The following is a 21497-nucleotide window of genomic DNA, read 5'->3' as shown; positions in this document are numbered from 1 at the left end:
CACTTCCACATTTATTTTCAGTATAGTCTCTAAATAAGTAGCAAACCAAACAAAATGCCTTGTCTGTTTTTATACTATATTCCAACCAATCACCGTAGAGATCAAACCAAGCAGGATTAAATCTTCTAAGCTTATGTCCTTTCAGTGTTTTAGGAAAATCATGACCGCGAGGTTGACAAGGACCTTTAGTAAGATATTTTCGTCTTACCTCATCTCTTTCGTTTGGATGATATTCCTTTATACTTTTTCTCTCTGCAGGATCTGAAGGCAAATTCTCCAAATTAGTTTTTGATGATGACATTGGCGGAGTAGAAGCCAAATTCTCCGTGTTGGTTTTTGGTAGTGAAGAACTAGAAGGCAAATTCTCTGAACTAACTTTTGATGATGATAAACACTGTTTTTTAAAATATTTCTCCATGGATACCTAAAAAAAATTATGTTAGTAACTTAATAATTAAGGCTAAATAATAATAAAAAGTATTAACAATGATGTATAAACTTACTTAGAAAAGATGTCAAAGAATGAGAAAAGGTATTAAAGATGATGAATAAAGTTTCTGCAAATTTTTTTTTTTCAAAATAGAAGAACCTAAAGTCTATTTAGGAACATTAGGGTTTTTAAATTTTAGACTAATAATTATTTAGGTTGGATAATTAAAATTGTAACCAAAATTGATGGGCTGTCTACATATTTTATTTTCAATTGGGCTGAAGTTAAAAAACAAATTGTAACAAGACCCATCTCTTTTTCTTTGGTTTGAAGTTAAAAAAAAAAATTGAAAAAAAAAAATTATGTGGCACGTGTCCCACCCTCTCTGGTGGTGGGTCCGCCCCTGATTTTAATAATATTGCAACTGTAAAGAAGAAGAAAAAAAAATTAACCAGCCCGGATTCATATTCCCCATAGAACAAGAGTAAGCCAATCTTTATTCGTTGTTTATAGGTTTGGCAATAAAATTACAACATCAAAGTCCTGTATGTGAATATTGCCTCTAAGAAGAGAAGAAAGATCTTATTCATCTGTTGGCATCTTCAGAACCATAGCCTCACCATCTGCATAGCACACGAATATAAGAAATTCGTTCACATTCTCGACATTTTACCATACTTAACTAATCCTTGTTTTATACTAAATAATGAATCTACACAACTTGGAATTATGCATTGTTAAAGAAATGAACAAAAATGGTTTGTGTTTTATGATTTTTACTTACCCAATGGCGTGTATTCCGGCAAACTTACGTACTTGGGACATGATTTTTTCGACGTCATGTCTTTTGAACCAACACAGTCCCTGGGCTGTTAGTGATAAACATTTTAAAAGAAAACTGTCATGAACTGATGCAATCCTCATACCTAGCAAATTGTTTGAACTTTAAACAATGCCAGCGATCAGATAGCTTAATGAATTTGCCATTTTAATCAAGGAAATCACCAATATAAGATGAAAGAGATGTTGAATACAGACCTTGAAATCTTTATAGAAGCATATACGTATTTCATCGATTGCATCTCTTTTGCATACTACTTCAGGGGTGATATGAAATGCATTCTGAATGGCTGTGACAATACCTCCTAGAGGATACTTCTCGCTGTTGGAAGCAACATAGCCAGCTTGATAAAGGACATCCTATCCAATATAAATCCAGATGTTAAAAAATAATAATTAAGAACTCTTCTAGGAGCGAAAATGTACAAAAATGCCCACCCCAAATTGATAAACTGACAAATCAGAGGACAATATAACATGCATATCATTTGCATGGTAAAAAAAACTACCAACATTCATTTACATGCTTACAATTGAATGGAAATACAGAGTTTCTATAACTCAGATCATTAAATAGCATTTGAGCAGAGGATATGGAAATTGCTAGTGCTTAAAATATCTGGTTGATCAATCTAGTTAGAGAACATTCAAACAGTAAATGAAACATGCAAGTCAAACTAAAGCATGCAAATCTTTTTTTATGCCCAATCTTCTTGTTTAACTAACTCGCTAGTAGGCATAAACTTAACTCTATGAAGACTTACCGTGACATTATGCTTGAAGTATAGATTAAGCGTGGTAATGAAGTAACTATACTCATCACGAATAACAGGAGAAGAGCAAGTCCCATGTTTCTCTGAAAAAAGTTTAATCAAAACAATGTTAAGGAGAAGAACCCATTTATCGTATTAGCATATACTCAAACCAGAGGAAATATACTCGAAGCATAATCAAACTCTGTATACAGTTATGTGAAGGGAAATATAATTACCCCACTGCCATCATGTATTGCAAAGGGATAACATGAAACCCAACAAATGAAACTCAGTTAGTTTTGGTCATGGGAGATCCATACACCTTTCGAAAGAAAGTTATAAGATAATATATCACCTCATGGCCCCAAAATGATCCTTTTCCACCATGGCAAGATGACGGAGAACCACAGCTGAGACTGGGCCAGTACTTTTCCATGCCATCCACCAACGTTGAGATCTGCAAATTTTGTTTCCTATGAGAATCTTCATTTGAGATATTAAGACACGACAAATATACCAAATTAAGAAAACTCCACCAGTGACCACATAAGCAAATTATGAATGTTTATACCTCCTTCTCATTGAAGTCGGATCGATAGCAACATGAAGGCCAGGAACCGTCGTTATAGTCCGGCCATAGTCCATCTACGAGATTAGTATTGAAGATGATTATCCTCAAATTATTGTTGTAATAAGAAATCCTATAGCGAAAATCAACATTAAGCAAGTACATCAACCGGTCTAAGAAGGGGAAATAACAAGACAGAAAGTAGCAGTTTACAGCAAATATAATAAATCCAGGGTATGCAATATCTTCTACCATTTAACTCCTACCTAGATACAGAACCGTTATCATTAAAAAAAGAAGAAGAAAGTTTCTTACTTTCAAATGTTTTTATCTTACAGCAGTCAAAGTAACAACTCTAAATGTCACCCGAAAATCAAACTCAGACAAACGTACACAAACATTGACTTGTCAAACTGAAAATAAAATAGAAAGAGAATAACTTACGGATGGTGAATTGAGTTGGAGTGTCCGAGCTGTCAACAAAAGAACACACAAGGTTAATCAAGAGCAAACTGAAAAAGGCCAATTCTTTTCAAAGAGCGCAGAGATGATCATTAGTGAATATATCATATCCTTAGGTACGCAATGGGTTTTTTGAATCGAGAGAACAAAGAAAGATTTCAGATCAAAGAAACATATAAACGTACCTTCTACAGCAAGCGTTTTTGGAGCAGCAATGGCGAGTTCCACGGCAGTAAGTTCCGGGCCATTGGAGAGAGAGAGCAAAATAATCAAACTCTCTCTGGGAGCGATTGACTTCGACGACGTCGTCTCCGGCAAGTCTTCCAGTCTCCGGCAGATAGGCCGAGACGGAAAGAACCGTAGCAAAAAGGACTTGGAGGAGAAGGAGAAGAGATCTACGAGACGCCATTGACTCTTTTTTGGATTGGAATTCAATCTCGAAACCCGACTCTGATTGGGTCACTGTAGCCTTTTAAATATGTGGACCAAAACGAGGGCATTGTAGTCTTTCTGGTATAGAGAACAACGAATATTCTATATACAGCTTGGCTTCGGATACCTATATATCCAAAACTGGGTTTTTTTTTACAGTTCAAAAAAAAAAAATTGACTATTTTTACAAGATGAATTACCTGTATACTGCTTAGAACAAAGCCAGGAGGGAAGACCAAACGGATAGGCATAAAGATATATATATGAGCAAAGCATATGACATGATGGTATAAGCTTTTATTAGAACAGTAATGGAAAAAAATAGAATTTTCGACCACATGGATTCAGTGGATTATGTGATGCATATCATTAGTCAAATATAAAGTTTTTATGAATGGTCAACCAAGATGTAAAATATTACCTAAATGAGGATTACGTCAAAGATATCATTTGTCTCCTTTCGTATTTATTCTATGTTTGGAAGCGTTCGTTAGCTTTCTCATGGAGAGAATCAAGGGAAGATTATAGTGATGCATGTTCCACGCACTAACCCCTCGTTATCCCACCTTCTCTTTCATGATGATAACCTGTACTTTTGTAAGGCGGAGCTCCTTGAATGTGAAGAAGTTATAAAAATAGTAAGAACATATAAAAAAAACTTCAAGTCAACACATTAATTTCGAAAAAATTCTCTACTCTTTCGTAAGAGGGTTAATGGAAATGTCTACAAACAACTAAGGATACTCTTGGGATCGAGAATAAAAGGGGAACGAGTTCTACTTGGGAATTCTAGAGGATATGATCGGATCTAAATGCAAGCTATTTGCTTTTTTAAAGGACATACTTCAGAACATATTAAATGGATGGACATGAATATGGTTATCGAAAGGGGACAAATAATTGCTAACTAAATATATTTTATTAGCTCTTCCGACTTATGTTATGTCCATCTTCTTGCTTCCATTAGAGATTTGTGAACAATTTGCGAGTGCCATTGCTAAGTTATGGTGGAGTTACAATCCACATAAAAGAAGAATGCATTGGGCCAAGTGGGAAAAGCTTTGTTTACCAAGAGAGGAGAGTGGAATGGGATTTTGTATGATCCATAAATTTATTCTTGCGCTCCTGGCAAAACAATTATGGCATTTTGTACACTTCCTAGATTCCCTAATAGATTGAGTTTTGATAAGAAAATACTATAGAATTAGTTCACCATTGCGATTAAGTTTGACATATAATCCTTCTTACGTATGGACGAGTATCTCAGCAGCAAGGAATTTACTACTGTTAGTAATTCGACATAAGGTACATTCTGGATATGCAGTTAAAGTATGGGAAGATCCTTAGATTCCTACAATATAGTACAAATGTCCTGGTGGTACATCCGAGAATGATAGTAAGTGATTTCATTAAAGATCACCAAAAAGTATGGGATGTGAAGATGCTCAAAAATTTTGTTATCCAAGAGGATATACTGCTTATTCACGTTTTGTTGGAGTTACACAAAGAGTGGTCAATACACAGTTAAATCGGGCTATTGGGTAGCAAAGAATATCCTAAACGTGGGGGAAGACAAGTTTTACACAGGGCCTAGTAGTGTTGGCAATTGGGTTATACGCCCCGTCTAGTCCTGCCCCACCTTGGTATTAGTTTGATGCGGGTCTTGGCAGTACATGCCTGCACGGGACGCAGTCCCTAGAAGTGCTGACCAATCCTGACCTACGACTTGCACATGCCTTGGCAGGTCGTCCCGCAGGACTCCGATCTTCATCAACACATGAGCATGGCACCTGCAAGAAGAAGAGACCAATAGAGATGAGAACACAACATAATTCGTTCTATGAATCAGTTAAACACAATGATGCTCAGCCGAGAACACAACAACAATAGCTCTTACTTCTTAATACTAGTTGATAATCTACTTAGCACACAACAACACTCGCTCTTCTTAGCACTAGTTGAACATCTACTTAGCACTAACACAGCAACAGTCGATCGTGGAGAGTCTAGAACTTATGTTGTTTTGTATTTTCATGATATCTTCATGTTTTAAGAAATTAAAACACTTCATTGATTGATTACAGTCTCGGACCTCTTGGTACAGCTGGTTCAATGGGTGAACCAGGGCATGATACGTTATACTGCTCTCTTAATTTCATTTCTTAAGTTAGAGTCTTGTATTTTCATGTTAGCTTAATGTTTTAAGAAAGAATGGCATGAAGTAACAATGGCAAATCCAAGTAATCAGATCTCAAATGTAAATAACCACCAAAACCAAATCCAACCAAGCATTGTGCCCTCATTAAAAAAAAATTATCGGGAAAATCCATTAGGACAAAACCTGACAAGGGAAAAAGAGTGCACACGAAATCCATAAAGTAAATAAAATAAAAACACCAAATCAAAATAAAAATCAAGTTTCATCTTCTTCAACTTCATCATTGACAATGGATTCAAATGATGGTAGGTAACGCAAGAACCACCGTCGGAGCTAGAAATGCCATCACTGGACCTCCAACCATTGTGTTGGTAAAGATCGCGTTCGAAACGCCATTCTTTAACCCTCTCTCGTTTTTTCAAGTGAAGAGTTGAAATGGAAGAATGTTGCGGGTCCTCAATTTGCCCGCAAGTTCATTCGGGCATATCCCGGGCAAGGCCCAATTCCGCACAATACCTTACCCGTGAGGCCTGCAAAAATTTGGGCTTGGATTATCCATGACCAGACCCGCCCGCAGCAATACCTATCGGGCCAGGTCCACGTGCAAGTACATGAATTGCCATCACTAGAGCCTAGTATCACCAAGCTGCAAGTTTTTGCTTAGAGAATAAAGCCACCCCAAAAGATTGCGTCATCTCATTTGGCAACTGATAACTGGCCATGTAGACGTAACACATAACTGGATACATCGCCATATGGGATGTGAAAGCTATTGTCCTAGATGCATCTAACCTGATGAATTAGTCAACCATGACATTTTCAGTGCCCACCGGCACTACATGCATGGTCTCTATCAAAAACATCGTCGAGCCCAGACATCTTCCTGTGCCCAAGAATTTATGCCAATATTGATTATCTTTTTTTGGCGAAAGAGAAATATTGAGGCCCCAGAGATGGATAGTGACCCATACCCATGAATAATTTGGTTTCTTTGGAAATCTCAGAACGATAAACTCTTCAGAGGTATTGATAGGGATTCTCTTGAACTGATCAGATTCGTGGAGGGAGAGAGTCAAGCTTAGTTCACAGAAAATGAGATTGTTCTTACGAAAGCTTAACTATCAAGTAATATTGAAGCGCAAGTCATAAGCTTGGAAAGATCAATTATTTCTAGCAATATGCAATGCAAAATTGGAAGCAATCAAGTAACCCACGCATCCACCCTTCACAGGTGGTTAGATCATTATCGATCGTCGAGGACTGCCTCTCGCCAATGGTTCTTATCTCGATTCGAAGTCCATAGCACATCTCTTCTTGCGGCCATTGACTCTACACACAAAGTATAAAAAGCCGATGGTCCGGATAACACACTTGCCGCATCGTCATGCAGCTACACGGTCGAGGGTAGCTATCCCTATCACATGTGTCTTTGCATCCTGCCCGAAACTAATTTTGGTAAGGCCCCGGACAAGGAACGGTCCTCGAGTGGCCACCATTGACTCTCACGACACTCAACCCGAGTGTTGGACCCTCACGGATCAAGTCCGTGGATTTACGGGTTTCCCCGTTAAGACATGATCAAACATGTTATACTATCTGAGCCGAGGCCCAAAAATATAATGCATTCACACAAGTATATGCAACACAACATCAATGCATCACAAACATGTTATACCCCTAGAGCCGAGGCCCGAACGATATAACTCAATATATTTCACAAGCATCAATCATTATCATATCATTATATATTTAAACGCGCAACCTAACAATGCATCAACCAATATTCTTGTTTTACAGGCGCTAACCGCACACACAACAATCATAACCCATAACCGAGACTCACCTGGGATTTATGGTTAGGTGGGGTTTGGTTGGTGGTTTAGCTCCTAAAAAAATTTTGGCAGAATTTTGGTTCTTTAACGCCTGATACTTAGAATGAAAAGAGAGTATCCCAAACACCCCGTTAGTCGGAACCAGGATATAGATATACTTCTATACATAGATTAAGAAACTTAAGGGAAAAACTAAGGTCGGAAATCTTACCTTCGAATTTCCTATTCGGGTCTCTCAGATACTACGATCGAAACTCTCAGATTTTCTTTATATGGTTTGAGTTGGTGTGACCGTGTGAGGAGTCCTAAGGGTCTACTAAAGGGTATTTATATGTGAGAGGGGTGAAGGTAAAGGCTCTGGTCGTGGTTGTATGGAGCAAGCAGGAGGTGGCTAAAGGGGGCAGAAGCTGGCCATAGATCATCATCGGTTTGGCGACACGTGTCCAGCAGCTTCATCAATAGCAGCTGCATCATCGGACAAACAGGCAGGAAGCTTACTAATCCACAGCAGCTGAAGAATACAGACAGCTTGATGAGTTAACATCCAGCTGTCGTTATCCGAACATATCCACACATACCGAAACAATTTCCGATCAGATCCGATCGTACCAAAATTTATCCGGACGGCTGGGAAATTATTTCTTCAACCAAAAACCTAATTTTATTCTTCCAAAATAATTTATAAATTATTCTCAGAGCCATTTGACCTTAACGGCTTAAGAATATTTTTCCGATAAGTTTTCTCGTCCAACTATGTGGTTTCATGTAAAACCGGAAACATCTCCAATCCACTAAATTTCTCGAAGAACCTTTCCGCGTCCTCTGTTTCTGTTAGAATCCAACTTAAAATCCAACAGTTGACTTCTCGCTTCTCATTTTCTTTCTAATCGCTTGGCATCACTCGCGGTTCAATACTAATCACAAAAACCAGATAGGCAACATCGATTGTAAAATGACGAAAGATGATCAGGTTTTCTGCTCTCGATTTGTTTACTATTATTGACTCTTCATAAGTGATTTTATTTTCTAACTCTATAAATTTGTGCTTTTGTTCTCGTTTCTGTTTTACTGATATGAGTTTTGTTTATTTTTGTTTAGGAATAAAATCAAAACTAAAATATTTAATCTGAATGAATCAATATATATATATATATATAGAACTTCCAATATTAAAAATCACTTCGATTTGAAAAAGTATATTTCTGAAATTGTAAGGATCAAATAACATATTAGAAACCACCTATTTAAAAAATAAATTTGTATACATAAAATGTATATACATTAGAGTAAGCACATAAATCAAAACCAATACCTTTTGGTTATTTACAATCATGTTTTTGGTAAAGAAATCAAAACGATCATTTTATTTACTTTATATGATATATAATTAAACTTTAGTGATATTGACATAGATATATAGTATATTTTAATATAAATATTTATTATTGATACTTTCTACTCATATGATTTTATTAACATTTGTATATTTGTTGAAACAAAAATTTAAACCAGTAATCACAAAACTCTTTATGTGAGATTTATCAATGCAAATTTTAAAATTAAAATATTAAGATCTCAATAATTTTTCAATGCAAATTTTGAAATTAACATATTTATATATTTTTTGATAGTATATAATTTCATTTAAATGATTAATATATATATATATATATATATGTATAATATGAAAATATATTAATGAGACTTCATATTCATACGATTTATGATCATTTGTATCTTGTTTGAACAAAAACAAAAGTTAAACCATTGATCACAAAATTTTCAGTGTGGAACTTTTATCATTTTTAATAATTTATAGTCGTTTTATAAAATTCAAAATATAAGACAAAATCTAAATTTTTTTATTATATGCTTAATAAGATTTTTTAATTTCTTTTAATAATATAAAATTAAACAAAAAAAGAGAGAGTATACAGAAATTATTTTCATAATCATTAATTGTCATATATATGTTAATCATATTACGTAATTCCGTACATTTTATTTAAGGAGAATTGAGAATACTCTTTGTTATACTACTAATCAATTTGATAGTTAGTTTAATAAAAAAATCTAATATATATTTATATGGACCAACTTATTTTTCTAAGAATTTTAAGAATCATCCTAGTGATGACACATGGCTACGAAAACATGTTGTAATGTTCGAGGATTAATATATAGGAGATATGCTTCTTATATGTTAGTCTTGATCCAAAAATATTAAGCGCACTGAAATTGGAATATATTAAATGACACATGTATATGTTGTTGGAAACTATGTTCTGACAAATGAAACAAATAAAATATTATTTATATTAGTCTCGATTCTAATTAAAGTTTTGTTGAGACCGTAGTACTTTAGATCACAGTACATGTGGTTAGTAATTTTACTTTGTTTATACTGCATTTCATAATCACTGTCATAAAACAAAACCACTTTAAGATTTGAAAGGATAATCGTGAATTAAATAATATGCCACAACTTAATATTTACTAGGTTTGGTCCGTGTTAGGCGCAGATTATATATTTCAGTTTGTTATATTTATATTATTTATGTCATATATTTGTTTATTACTTTGCTTGTATGCTATTGAGTTTATAATATATTTTATTACCATTGTAATAGGTAAAGCTAATATAAATACTCATTATTTAAGTAAGGTGAAATTATATCTCTTATTCGAAAAACAATTTCATAAAAAGTAAATTAAACAACTTTTCAAAATGTTGTATAAGTTAAATACAGTAAAAAAATCTTTCAAAAATATTACTATTTAGTATTTCATTTGGTAAACTATAAACAGAAACAATATATTACAACCTAACTACAGTTTTTATTTAATATTTAATATTTTTAAAAATATGATTATATATTATGTGTAAACTGTTGTATCATTTATTCGTTTTTATCACCCTTTTGGTTGAAATTGTTTGGTATTCCCCAAATTTTATTGCAAAACTAAATTTAATAATAGGATTGTTGAGATATTTTTATAAAATTATTTTAATTTTAACGGTTTAAGTCTTTCTATATATTTATTTTATTTTACTTTTATTATTTTTGTCAAATAATGTTATACTGCATCGCTTGTTCATATTATGTAAATATATATGTTGTTTTCATATTAGTATTTGGTTTGTATTTGAGGACGTTCGAATTTGTGACATATATTTTGTCGTAATTTTATACATTTTTTTTTTGTTATTTTTAACTGTTTTAGATATATTCTTTTCCGTTTCAGAAACATTCACCTTTTAATATATATATATATATCTAATTCAAAAAATATTTTTTTACATTTTTAATACATTTTCTACCGGTAAATGTAAACCTTAAAAACAAATTATGTTTTCTGAAATTCTATTGATAAAAAGTTTTGGAATATAGTTTATTACAAATTAATATATCAATATTCAATATTTGATATGTTTTCTTTATATGTGTGAAAATACTAAAACTTACATTTTTTGAAACAGAGAGAGTACATATATTTTTTCGAATAATTGTTTTTAATGCTAAAACTTACATTTTTTGAAACAGAGAGAGTATATATATTTTTTGAAACAGAGAGAATATATATATATATATATATTTTTTGATTACTTTCCTCTTGTACAAAGTAAAAAAGAAAATATTGTAAACTTACATAAAATGTTGCAGTTTTTTTTTTGAACTTTAAACATTTGCATAAACTGAAACAAAGATTTATAGTATTTGCTCGTTTTATTTTTCTTTCATAAGCTAATCAAAAACACACAAAGGACACCAGAAAGTTAAGATTTAAGTTCAAAAACAGCTGTAGAAGATGATGATGCGAGCACATAGCCATTGCATCTAAAAAGAGAACCCAATAATCTATTAATTTCAGGCCCCAAAACTATTAAATTCACGCAGAATTGTTATTTGTTAGATTTTTTATTAACATTTTCCAATAACTTCCAAGCAGGAATTATATAGCCATACGAAGATGTGTATGTAATGTTGGCATCCAAAATCAATTCTACGTTATGCACTATCAAGATAGCACATTAAAATGTTTCGTTATTTATTTCTGATCAAAGAGGTAACTTCATTTATGCCATCAATTTCTCTTCAATTTTTCTCACATTCAAGTTCATTGGCATGCAATTTCTTCTATCTTCTCTTGGGTTTCCTTCTTAGTCTCAGTTGGCATCATGGTCCATTTTGCTTTCAGAAAATTCATACCAAGAAAAAAAGAATTCTCCATATCTTCTCTTTTACTACCGTCTTGGGCATTCTTACCATCACCTGAAGACACCAAGTTAGGCTTCTTTGTCAATCTCTTCTTACTCTCCTTTGATTTCCCATTAGCAGATTGAAAAGCTATCCCTTCAGCTCCCCAAATCGCCAAATAGCCTTTGACAACTGAAAGCACTTTTGTTGGTGAGGATTTGAAGCAGAAGCTTGTTCACCCGTAATTTCTGTAGTTGTATATTTCCTCCTCATAGTCTGAAGCTTCTCCTTGAACTGTCTCAAGGGAACATAAAAGCTAAGATAACCATTCATGGATCAGCAAAACAATCTCATCTTTCTCACCAAAAAGTCTTTTGAAATTTGATCCCATTTTCTCACCTTGTTTATAGATTTTCTTGGCTCCCTTCGAACTCACGTTGCGTGAGTCTCCTCCAACCAGGAGCTTCCTCCCTGACAGCTGAACCTTGACAGAACTTCTTGGTTGATAATCTTCCGGCTCGAACTCTATTTCTTTCTCGCCTGCGCTTGAAGATAAGATTTGAACCCGGTTAGCACTTATGGTGGCTGGCATAAAAGTCGTCTGAAACAGAATTGAGAAGGTTTCACAAAAGAGGCGGAAGCTAAATGCTGAATGAAAAATCATATATAACAGCTACCAGTGTTGATAGTAGGTCACCGTAAAATTGACATCACTATTATAAAATGCTTAAGAACATACTCACGTCTGAATCAAGTAAAAGCATATCAACGGACATGAGTTCATCACCACCGCTTTCCAGAATCGCAGCAATGAAGAATATTCACCGGACTTGATAGAAAACTTTGGAGTTAAGGTGATTTGAACAGATTGATAAGTCTATTGCGTTATTTGAACAGATTGATAAGATGATTTTGAGAGGAGGAATGCTTGCCTTTTTATTGTCGGAGGTACACCGTCTTGCTGAAGAAAATCTTGCATTGAAGGCTACATCGTGACTGATTGAATTAATAAGAGATTTAACACACGAAGATTCTGTAACATAGACCGTTTCGGTGATGGAGACGAAGTTCAGAGGTCGCGATTGAATGAAGAACAAAGACGAACCCTAAAATTCTGTAAGACGGCGTGAAGCAAAGATTAGAGTTGACTCTACCAGGCCGTCAAGCTGGTTTGTTCGAAATGAGGACCAAAACAATAGCAAGACCGCATGACTTTCTGAATAAATGAAACGTGAGTTTTGTGGAGTGGGACACGTGGCATCACCTCCTTGCATTATTTATATATAGATGTGTAGCCTTCTAAAAGTTAGGAAAATAAAATCCAATTATTAAAAAAAAATTCAAAAGTAACGAAGATTAATAAAGGTCACATAATCTATCTATACTATTATTTGAGAAGTGAATTTGCCTATTTGTCATCTTCTCCATGATTTTAGGCTGAATCATTAAACAATTTTAATTTGACTAATTAAAGTTTTAATATCTAATAAATAAATTATATAATTCATTCTTTAACGGATTACAAAATAATATTATAAAAATATCTCAAAAATAAATGGAAAACGTTTTCGAAAGGTCCGTGTTAGGCGCAGATTATATATTTCAGTTTGTTATATTTATATTATTTATGTCATATATTTGTTTATTACTTTGCTTGTATGCTATTGAGTTTATAATATATTTTATTACCATTGTAATAGGTAAAGCTAATATAAATACTCATTATTTAAGTAAGGTGAAATTATATCTCTTATTCGAAAAACAATTTCATAAAAAGTAAATTAAACAACTTTTCAAAATGTTGTATAAGTTAAATACAGTAAAAAAATCTTTCAAAAATATTACTATTTAGTATTTCATTTGGTAAACTATAAACAGAAACAATATATTACAACCTAACTACAGTTTTTATTTAATATTTAATATTTTTAAAAATATGATTATATATTATGTGTAAACTGTTGTATCATTTATTCGTTTTTATCACCCTTTTGGTTGAAATTGTTTGGTATTCCCCAAATTTTATTGCAAAACTAAATTTAATAATAGGATTGTTGAGATATTTTTATAAAATTATTTTAATTTTAACGGTTTAAGTCTTTCTATATATTTATTTTATTTTACTTTTATTATTTTTGTCAAATAATGTTATACTGCATCGCTTGTTCATATTATGTAAATATATATGTTGTTTTCATATTAGTATTTGGTTTGTATTTGAGGACGTTCGAATTTGTGACATATATTTTGTCGTAATTTTATACATTTTTTTTTTGTTATTTTTAACTGTTTTAGATATATTCTTTTCCGTTTCAGAAACATTCACCTTTTAATATATATATATATATCTAATTCAAAAAATATTTTTTTACATTTTTAATACATTTTCTACCGGTAAATGTAAACCTTAAAAACAAATTATGTTTTCTGAAATTCTATTGATAAAAAGTTTTGGAATATAGTTTATTACAAATTAATATATCAATATTCAATATTTGATATGTTTTCTTTATATGTGTGAAAATACTAAAACTTACATTTTTTGAAACAGAGAGAGTACATATATTTTTTCGAATAATTGTTTTTAATGCTAAAACTTACATTTTTTGAAACAGAGAGAGTACATATATTTTTTCGAATAATTGTTTTTAATGCTAAAACTTACATTTTTTGAAACAGAGAGAGTACATATATTTTTTCGAATAATTGTTTTTAATGCTAAAACTTACATTTTTTGAAACAGAGAGAGTACATATATTTTTTCGAATAATTGTTTTTAATGCTAAAACTTACATTTTTTGAAACAGAGAGAGTACATATATTTTTTCGAATAATTGTTTTTAATGCTAAAACTTACATTTTTTGAAACAGAGAGAGTACATATATTTTTTCGAATAATTGTTTTTAATGCTAAAACTTACATTTTTTGAAACAGAGAGAGTATATATATTTTTTGAAACAGAGAGAATATATATATATATATATATTTTTTGATTACTTTCCTCTTGTACAAAGTAAAAAAGAAAATATTGTAAACTTACATAAAATGTTGCAGTTTTTTTTTTGAACTTTAAACATTTGCATAAACTGAAACAAAGATTTATAGTATTTGCTCGTTTTATTTTTCTTTCATAAGCTAATCAAAAACACACAAAGGACACCAGAAAGTTAAGATTTAAGTTCAAAAACACCAGAAGTTAGGGGGAAAAAAGGGGTTCAAAAACAGCTGTAGAAGAAGATGATGCGATCACATAGCCTTTGCATCTAAAAAGAGAACCCAATAATCTATTAATTTCAGGCCCCAAAACTATTAAATTCACGCAGAATTGTTATTTGTTAGATTTTTTATTAACATTTTCCAATAACTTCCAAGCAGGAATTATATAGCCATACGAAGATGTGTATGTAATGTTGGCATCCAAAATCAATTCTACGTTATGCACTATCAAGATAGCACATTAAAATGTTTCGTTATTTATTTCTGATCAAAGAGGTAACTTCATTTATGCCATCAATTTCTCTTCAATTTTTCTCACATTCAAGTTCATTGGCATGCAATTTCTTCTATCTTCTCTTGGGTTTCCTTCTTAGTCTCAGTTGGCACCTTGGTCCATTTTGCTTTCAGAAAATCCATACCAAGAAAAACGAATTCTCATTCCAATCAGATTTTGTCACAACATGTGGTGACTTCTCCATATCTCCTCTTTTACTACTGTCTTGGGCATTCTTACCATTACGCGAAGACGCCAAGTCATGTTTCTTTGTCACTCTCTTCTTACTCTCCTTTGATTTCCCATTAGCAGATTGAAAAGCTATCCCTTCAGCTCCCCAAATCGCCAAATAGCCTTTGACAACTGAAAGCACTTTTGTTGGTGAGGATTTGAAGCAGAAGCTTGTTCACCCGTAATTTCTGTAGTTGTATATTTCCTCCTCATAGTCTGAAGCTTCTCCTTGAACTGTCTCAAGGGAACATAAAAGCTAAGATAACCATTCATGGATCAGCAAAACAATCTCATCTTTCTCACCAAAAAGTCTTTTGAAATTTGATCCCATTTTCTCACCTTGTTTATAGATTTTCTTGGCTCCCTTCGAACTCACGTTGCGTGAGTCTCCTCCAACCAGGAGCTTCCTCCCTGACAGCTGAACCTTGACAGAACTTCTTGGTTGATAATCTTCCGGCTCGAACTCTATTTCTTTCTCGCCTGCGCTTGAAGATAAGATTTGAACCCGGTTAGCACTTATGGTGGCTGGCATAAAAGTCGTCTGAAACAGAATTGAGAAGGTTTCACAAAAGAGGCGGAAGCTAAATGCTGAATGAAAAATCATATATAACAGCTACCAGTGTTGATAGTAGGTCACCGTAAAATTGACATCACTATTATAAAATGCTTAAGAACATACTCACGTCTGAATCAAGTAAAAGCATATCAACGGACATGAGTTCATCACCACCGCTTTCCAGAATCGCAGCAATGAAGAATATTCACCGGACTTGATAGAAAACTTTGGAGTTAAGGTGATTTGAACAGATTGATAAGTCTATTGCGTTATTTGAACAGATTGATAAGATGATTTTGAGAGGAGGAATGCTTGCCTTTTTATTGTCGGAGGTACACCGTCTTGCTGAAGAAAATCTTGCATTGAAGGCTACATCGTGACTGATTGAATTAATAAGAGATTTAACACACGAAGATTCTGTAACATAGACCGTTTCGGTGATGGAGACGAAGTTCAGAGGTCGCGATTGAATGAAGAACAAAGACGAACCCTAAAATTCTGTAAGACGGCGTGAAGCAAAGATTAGAGTTGACTCTACCAGGCCGTCAAGCTGGTTTGTTCGAAATGAGGACCAAAACAATAGCAAGACCGCATGACTTTCTGAATAAATGAAACGTGAGTTTTGTGGAGTGGGACACGTGGCATCACCTCCTTGCATTATTTATATATAGATGTGTAGCCTTCTAAAAGTTAGGAAAATAAAATCCAATTATTAAAAAAAAATTCAAAAGTAACGAAGATTAATAAAGGTCACATAATCTATCTATACTATTATTTGAGAAGTGAATTTGCCTATTTGTCATCTTCTCCATGATTTTAGGCTGAATCATTAAACAATTTTAATTTGACTAATTAAAGTTTTAATATCTAATAAATAAATTATATAATTCATTCTTTAACGGATTACAAAATAATATTATAAAAATATCTCAAAAATAAATGGAAAACGTTTTCGAAAAAGAAGATAATTCCATGTATTTATTTTGTGTTTATCTACATCTTTATTTCTTATTTTTTTTATTTTTATAAATAGTATTATATATACACATATCATAATTAGATTTATCATTATACTAAAATATTATAAATAGTTTTATACAAAATAACAAAAAATTGATTTATATTTGTTTGTAAACATAATATGTCATGGCATATTTTTAAAAATTATTAAATTTATTTTAGTATTAAAATACTAAAAAGAAGTATATAAACAATACCAACAAATTTGATTTATATTTGTTTGTTAACCTGATTTTTGTGATATTTTCATTTTTATTCTTATCATTAATTTGCAAGAATAACTTGTATTTGTTATTTAAGTTGAAAATTTAATATTTCTTTGTTTTTATTTTTACTAAATATTTATTGTTATCAGTTATCATCCAGTTGCAAGAATAACTTTCAAAAAAAAAATATTTTCAAAATATATATATATTTTTACAACAAGTACCTTATATTTATGAAAATTTAAAATTTACTTTATTTACTTTTAATTTTTCAAGAGTTTCAAAGAATTATACCTTTGTTTAAATTAAAATTTCCTTAAAAAGACTATTATGTAAATAAAAAAATGATTCTATTATTTTTTATAAAAACTGTATTTTCCAAAATGATTTGTCTTATTTATAATTATTAAAGTTTGAAAGTTAAAAGACCATTTGAATATAACAAACTATGATTTACAATTAAGAAATATTATTTTATAGGAAAATAGTAATTTCCATTTTAAAGTAAAAAACTATGGATTGACTATAGCTTATTGTTCTCTATTATAGCATTTAGAAATAAAAACAACAATATATAGAAAATGTTCTTATCTTATACATTACATATTAATGTTTTGTTTGTCGACATAGTTGGTCTGCTTGAGTGTTAATTTAGTTATTATAGCAAGTATTTTACAATATAATTAATTACTTATACATATATCAATATTCTTATTTACTTTGACTAATATAATATGTAAATCTGAGTTTGGTTTAACATTCTTGTGCTTTTGATTTATTTTAAGATTTTGTAGTTTATGCTAATTCTTAGAATTTGGTTTAATAACATCACTTTATATTAACAATTATATATTTGTTTATTTAATTATATCATTTTTTATAAATCTTATATAGTAAAAATGTGTTCAAGATAACAACGTATTTTAAAATACAAGATATTAATATTGTTATCCAAAATAATATTTTTAAATCAATAAAAATTAAGAAATTGAAAGATTCATAAAATAGTATAAATTTAATATTTAATTTAATTTTTTTGATCTTTAAACTAATAGTATATTTATTAATAAATATTTATCAAGTTTATATGCCCGCATGTGCGGGCAAAACTCCTAGTTTTAGATAAAACAAAATACTTTTATAGATATATTCAAATTTTGATTATTTTAAAATAATTTCAAAACCAATAATGCTGAAACTTAAATACAGTAAAAATATCTTCGTATGTCTGCTAAATATTTTCTTTACTAAAATACCAAAATTGTTTAAAATTATAAAATATATTGTACAAAATATATTTACTTCATACCCATAGTATGTATGTATAAAAGAAAATGTTGGCTCCAAGAGGATAAGATAACATCCAATGAGAATCAGATAAAAAAACACATATACCTCTAAGAGCCACAAAATCTTACGAACCAGATCCTCTATCATGCCACTTCAGCATATCCAATCTTACGTCTCGTAGATTTGCTTATTTCTTCATCACATACTGAAGTCGTTTTGATTTTTGTTTCACAAAAACAATGGCAGCAAGTGCATCTCCAATGGCGAGCCAGCTAAGGAGCAGCTTCTCTTCCACTTCAATTGCTAGGCGTCTAGCCGTCCCTAAGGGGATCTCCGGCCCTTCTTTCGGCGTTTATCCGACCAAGAGAATCTCTTCCTTCACTGTCCGAGCTGTTCAGTCCGACAAGGTATTTATCATAAAGTTAACAATTGGACAAGAAACAGATCAGATTAATTATGTGCCAAATCTACAATTACTCATGCATATTTCAATACCAATTATCAATCATGCGCTATGATATCTTACGAAATTTAGGAAAAGCAACATTTTAGTCATATCTAGATGATTTGTTAGGATTCAATAACCATAACAAGGCATCACAATTTTTTATAACTCTGTATAACCTCTTTTACGGTATTTAAATGACAAGAGAATGATAAGTTGCCGTCTTGATGTATGCAATGAAAAGTTATATGCTCCATATATATAGAGATATATCGATCAAAAACCTAAAACGCAAATAATCTGACGAGTAAATTTGGCAGCCAACATTTCAAGTGGTCCAACCAATCAACGGCGATCCATTCATCGGAAGTTTGGAGACTCCTGTAACGTCAAGCCCATTGATTGCGTGGTATCTTTCCAACCTCCCGGCTTACCGCACCGCCGTCAACCCTCTCCTCCGTGGTGTCGAAGTGGGCTTGGCACATGGTTTCCTCTTAGTGGGCCCATTCGTCAAAGCTGGCCCATTAAGGAACACTGCTTACGCTGGTTCCGCCGGCTCCTTAGCCGCCGCTGGGCTTGTAGTCATCCTCAGCATGTGCCTCACTATCTACGGAATCTCTTCGTTCAAGGAAGGTGAGCCTTCAATTGCTCCGAGTTTGACGTTGACTGGGCGGAAGAAGCAGCCCGACCAGCTTCAGACAGCTGAGGGATGGGCAAAATTCACGGGAGGGTTCTTCTTCGGAGGGATCTCTGGTGTGACTTGGGCTTACTTTCTGCTCTACGTTCTTGACCTTCCATATTACGTCAAATGAATGTAGTTCAAAATATGAGCTTCACCAGTATTTTATTTTACCTACAAAGACTCTCTTGCACCATTGTTTCTTTTTTACTTTTGTCTGAGCAAGAATTATGAATCTCGGGGTCGTCATTGTGTAATACTATGGATCTTCTCTTAACTATTTCTTGGTCTTTATTCACATAATGATTTGTTATCTGACAATAAACCTTTATTGGGTGGCTACGAATGTGCTTAACAAGGAGACAGAGGTGCCGAATTCAGAACCGCGTATTGCAGAACTTCAAATCTTTGCTTGAGAGAATGAAAGGACAAAGCACCGTAAAAAAATCATTCCTTTATATGGCAAATGGTATCTTGACATCTAGTTGTTACTATTATTCTGGTCCATTGTCATATGTGATGTAGTAATCATTGTTCTAGATATGTAATAATCATTGTTCTAGATGTGAAGCCGAAAATGAAACTGTCAATCATGCAATTTTTAAATGTCCACAACAATACAAATATGGTCTATAGCAGCAACTCTTACACCGCCCTTGTTTTTCTCTTCCTCAAGTCAATACATGGATATAGATTGTCTCTTTTGGCGAAAGAACGATATTGAAAACCTATATTTGGATAGAAATTTATATTCTTGAATTATCTGGTATATTTAGAAAGTAACGAATAAAAAATTGTTCAAAAAGTTAAACAGAGACCCATTGGTAACTGTTCGACATGCGGAATCAGAATGCCATGCATGGTTTGAAGTTCACAGCAAACGAAAGGATATACCAGAAGCTAAACAACTTCTTTACAAATCATAATCTCCGAGATTTGTATGATCGATGGCTCATGGACATGATGCACTCTTCAATGGTTATGGATGGACATAGAAGAATTCCAGAGGGAAAATACAACTTTTGGGAGCCAAAAACCAAAGAAGAAGGATATCATCCTTACAATCAGAACTTGAAGCGCTATCCTGGGCTATGGAGTGTATGCTACAAATGTCGACGTGCCAGGTTTTTGGGACAGACTCAAGAGAGTTAATCACAATGATTCAAGATTCAGGAGCATGGTTGAGGTTTTCAACGGAGCTAAAAGAGGTGTTAAGACTAAAGGCTAGATTCAATGATTTTATTATTATTTATCTTCACTGGTCGGAAAATGTTTCTTTTGATTATTTCCTAAGTACAATTTTGATATCACTCAAATTACCCTAAGGAGTGATTTATACTCTCTCAAATAAGAGGTCGAGTTGTAGTACTTAGAGATCGAATTCACATGGAGCTAGGGAACCAATTAGATCTAATAGTTATATGATTAAGTTAGACTAATAGTTTATAAAGCAGTAAATAAATATAGCAAAGCAGTAAATAAAGCAGTAAACAAGTTGAACAAGACAATTGTTCAGCTTGGCAGGGAGTTGTTTGATGGAAAGATGGTTACTAGACTTAGGGTTTCATTCAGGTTATTAGAACTCTAAACTATAGATGCTAAGGATTGATTCTAGAACTCGATATCTAATGCAAAAGACAACCAACTCTCGCTGTGAGTCTAAACTATTGACTAAGTTCAGTGTTTCAGCTCTCGCATGTTAACACAGATCGAGCATCGATCGATGCTATGGTATGAGCGTCGATCGATGCTACGGATTGAGTGTCGATCGATGCTATGGTATAAGCGTCGATCGACACTGCCTTAGGCAAGCGTTATCGATCTGATCGATTATGTTCAACTAGATTCCTAGACCAACTCTCGTATGCGCCTAGGTATCTAATCCAGCAGGATTCGGGTTCCG

General features: G+C 32.7%; 2 protein-coding genes and 2 long non-coding RNA genes across 4 annotated transcripts; 1 reads left to right on the top strand and 3 right to left on the bottom strand.

The window, feature by feature from the left end:
• Nucleotides 1-862: 862 nt before the first annotated feature.
• LOC106337147 (ribonuclease 2) lies at nucleotides 863-3512 on the bottom strand. The gene is made up of 9 exons (XM_013776200.1): nucleotides 3241-3512; nucleotides 3038-3066; nucleotides 2597-2670; nucleotides 2381-2482; nucleotides 2262-2265; nucleotides 2035-2126; nucleotides 1469-1630; nucleotides 1215-1299; nucleotides 863-1053 (listed from the first exon to the last, which is right to left on the bottom strand). The coding sequence occupies exons 1-9, from the start codon at nucleotides 3462-3464 to the stop codon at nucleotides 1013-1015; spliced, it is 813 nt and encodes a 270-aa protein (XP_013631654.1). The 5' UTR covers nucleotides 3465-3512; the 3' UTR covers nucleotides 863-1012.
• An 8024-nt stretch (nucleotides 3513-11536) lies between these two features.
• Nucleotides 11537-12497, bottom strand: LOC106341557. Its single transcript, XR_001269683.1, has 3 exons — nucleotides 12420-12497; nucleotides 12076-12216; nucleotides 11537-11970 (listed from the first exon to the last, which is right to left on the bottom strand). It is a non-coding gene; the product is annotated as an uncharacterized LOC106341557 (long non-coding RNA).
• A 2968-nt stretch (nucleotides 12498-15465) lies between these two features.
• LOC106341137 lies at nucleotides 15466-16159 on the bottom strand. The gene is made up of 3 exons (XR_001269567.1): nucleotides 16082-16159; nucleotides 15738-15878; nucleotides 15466-15632 (listed from the first exon to the last, which is right to left on the bottom strand). It is a non-coding gene; the product is annotated as an uncharacterized LOC106341137 (long non-coding RNA).
• A 2384-nt stretch (nucleotides 16160-18543) lies between these two features.
• Nucleotides 18544-19894, top strand: LOC106342762 (photosystem I reaction center subunit XI, chloroplastic). Its single transcript, XM_013781784.1, has 2 exons — nucleotides 18544-18877; nucleotides 19236-19894. Exons 1-2 carry the CDS (start codon nucleotides 18710-18712, stop codon nucleotides 19725-19727), a joined length of 660 nt encoding a protein of 219 aa, XP_013637238.1. The 5' UTR covers nucleotides 18544-18709; the 3' UTR covers nucleotides 19728-19894.
• Nucleotides 19895-21497: the final 1603 nt, after the last annotated feature.

Source organism: Brassica oleracea, chromosome C4, assembly GCF_000695525.1.
Source record: "Brassica oleracea var. oleracea cultivar TO1000 chromosome C4, BOL, whole genome shotgun sequence".
Taxonomy (NCBI): domain Eukaryota; kingdom Viridiplantae; phylum Streptophyta; class Magnoliopsida; order Brassicales; family Brassicaceae; genus Brassica; species Brassica oleracea.
The sequence above is the reverse complement of the archived record's forward strand: the minus strand, read 5'-3'. Positions and strand labels throughout refer to the sequence as shown.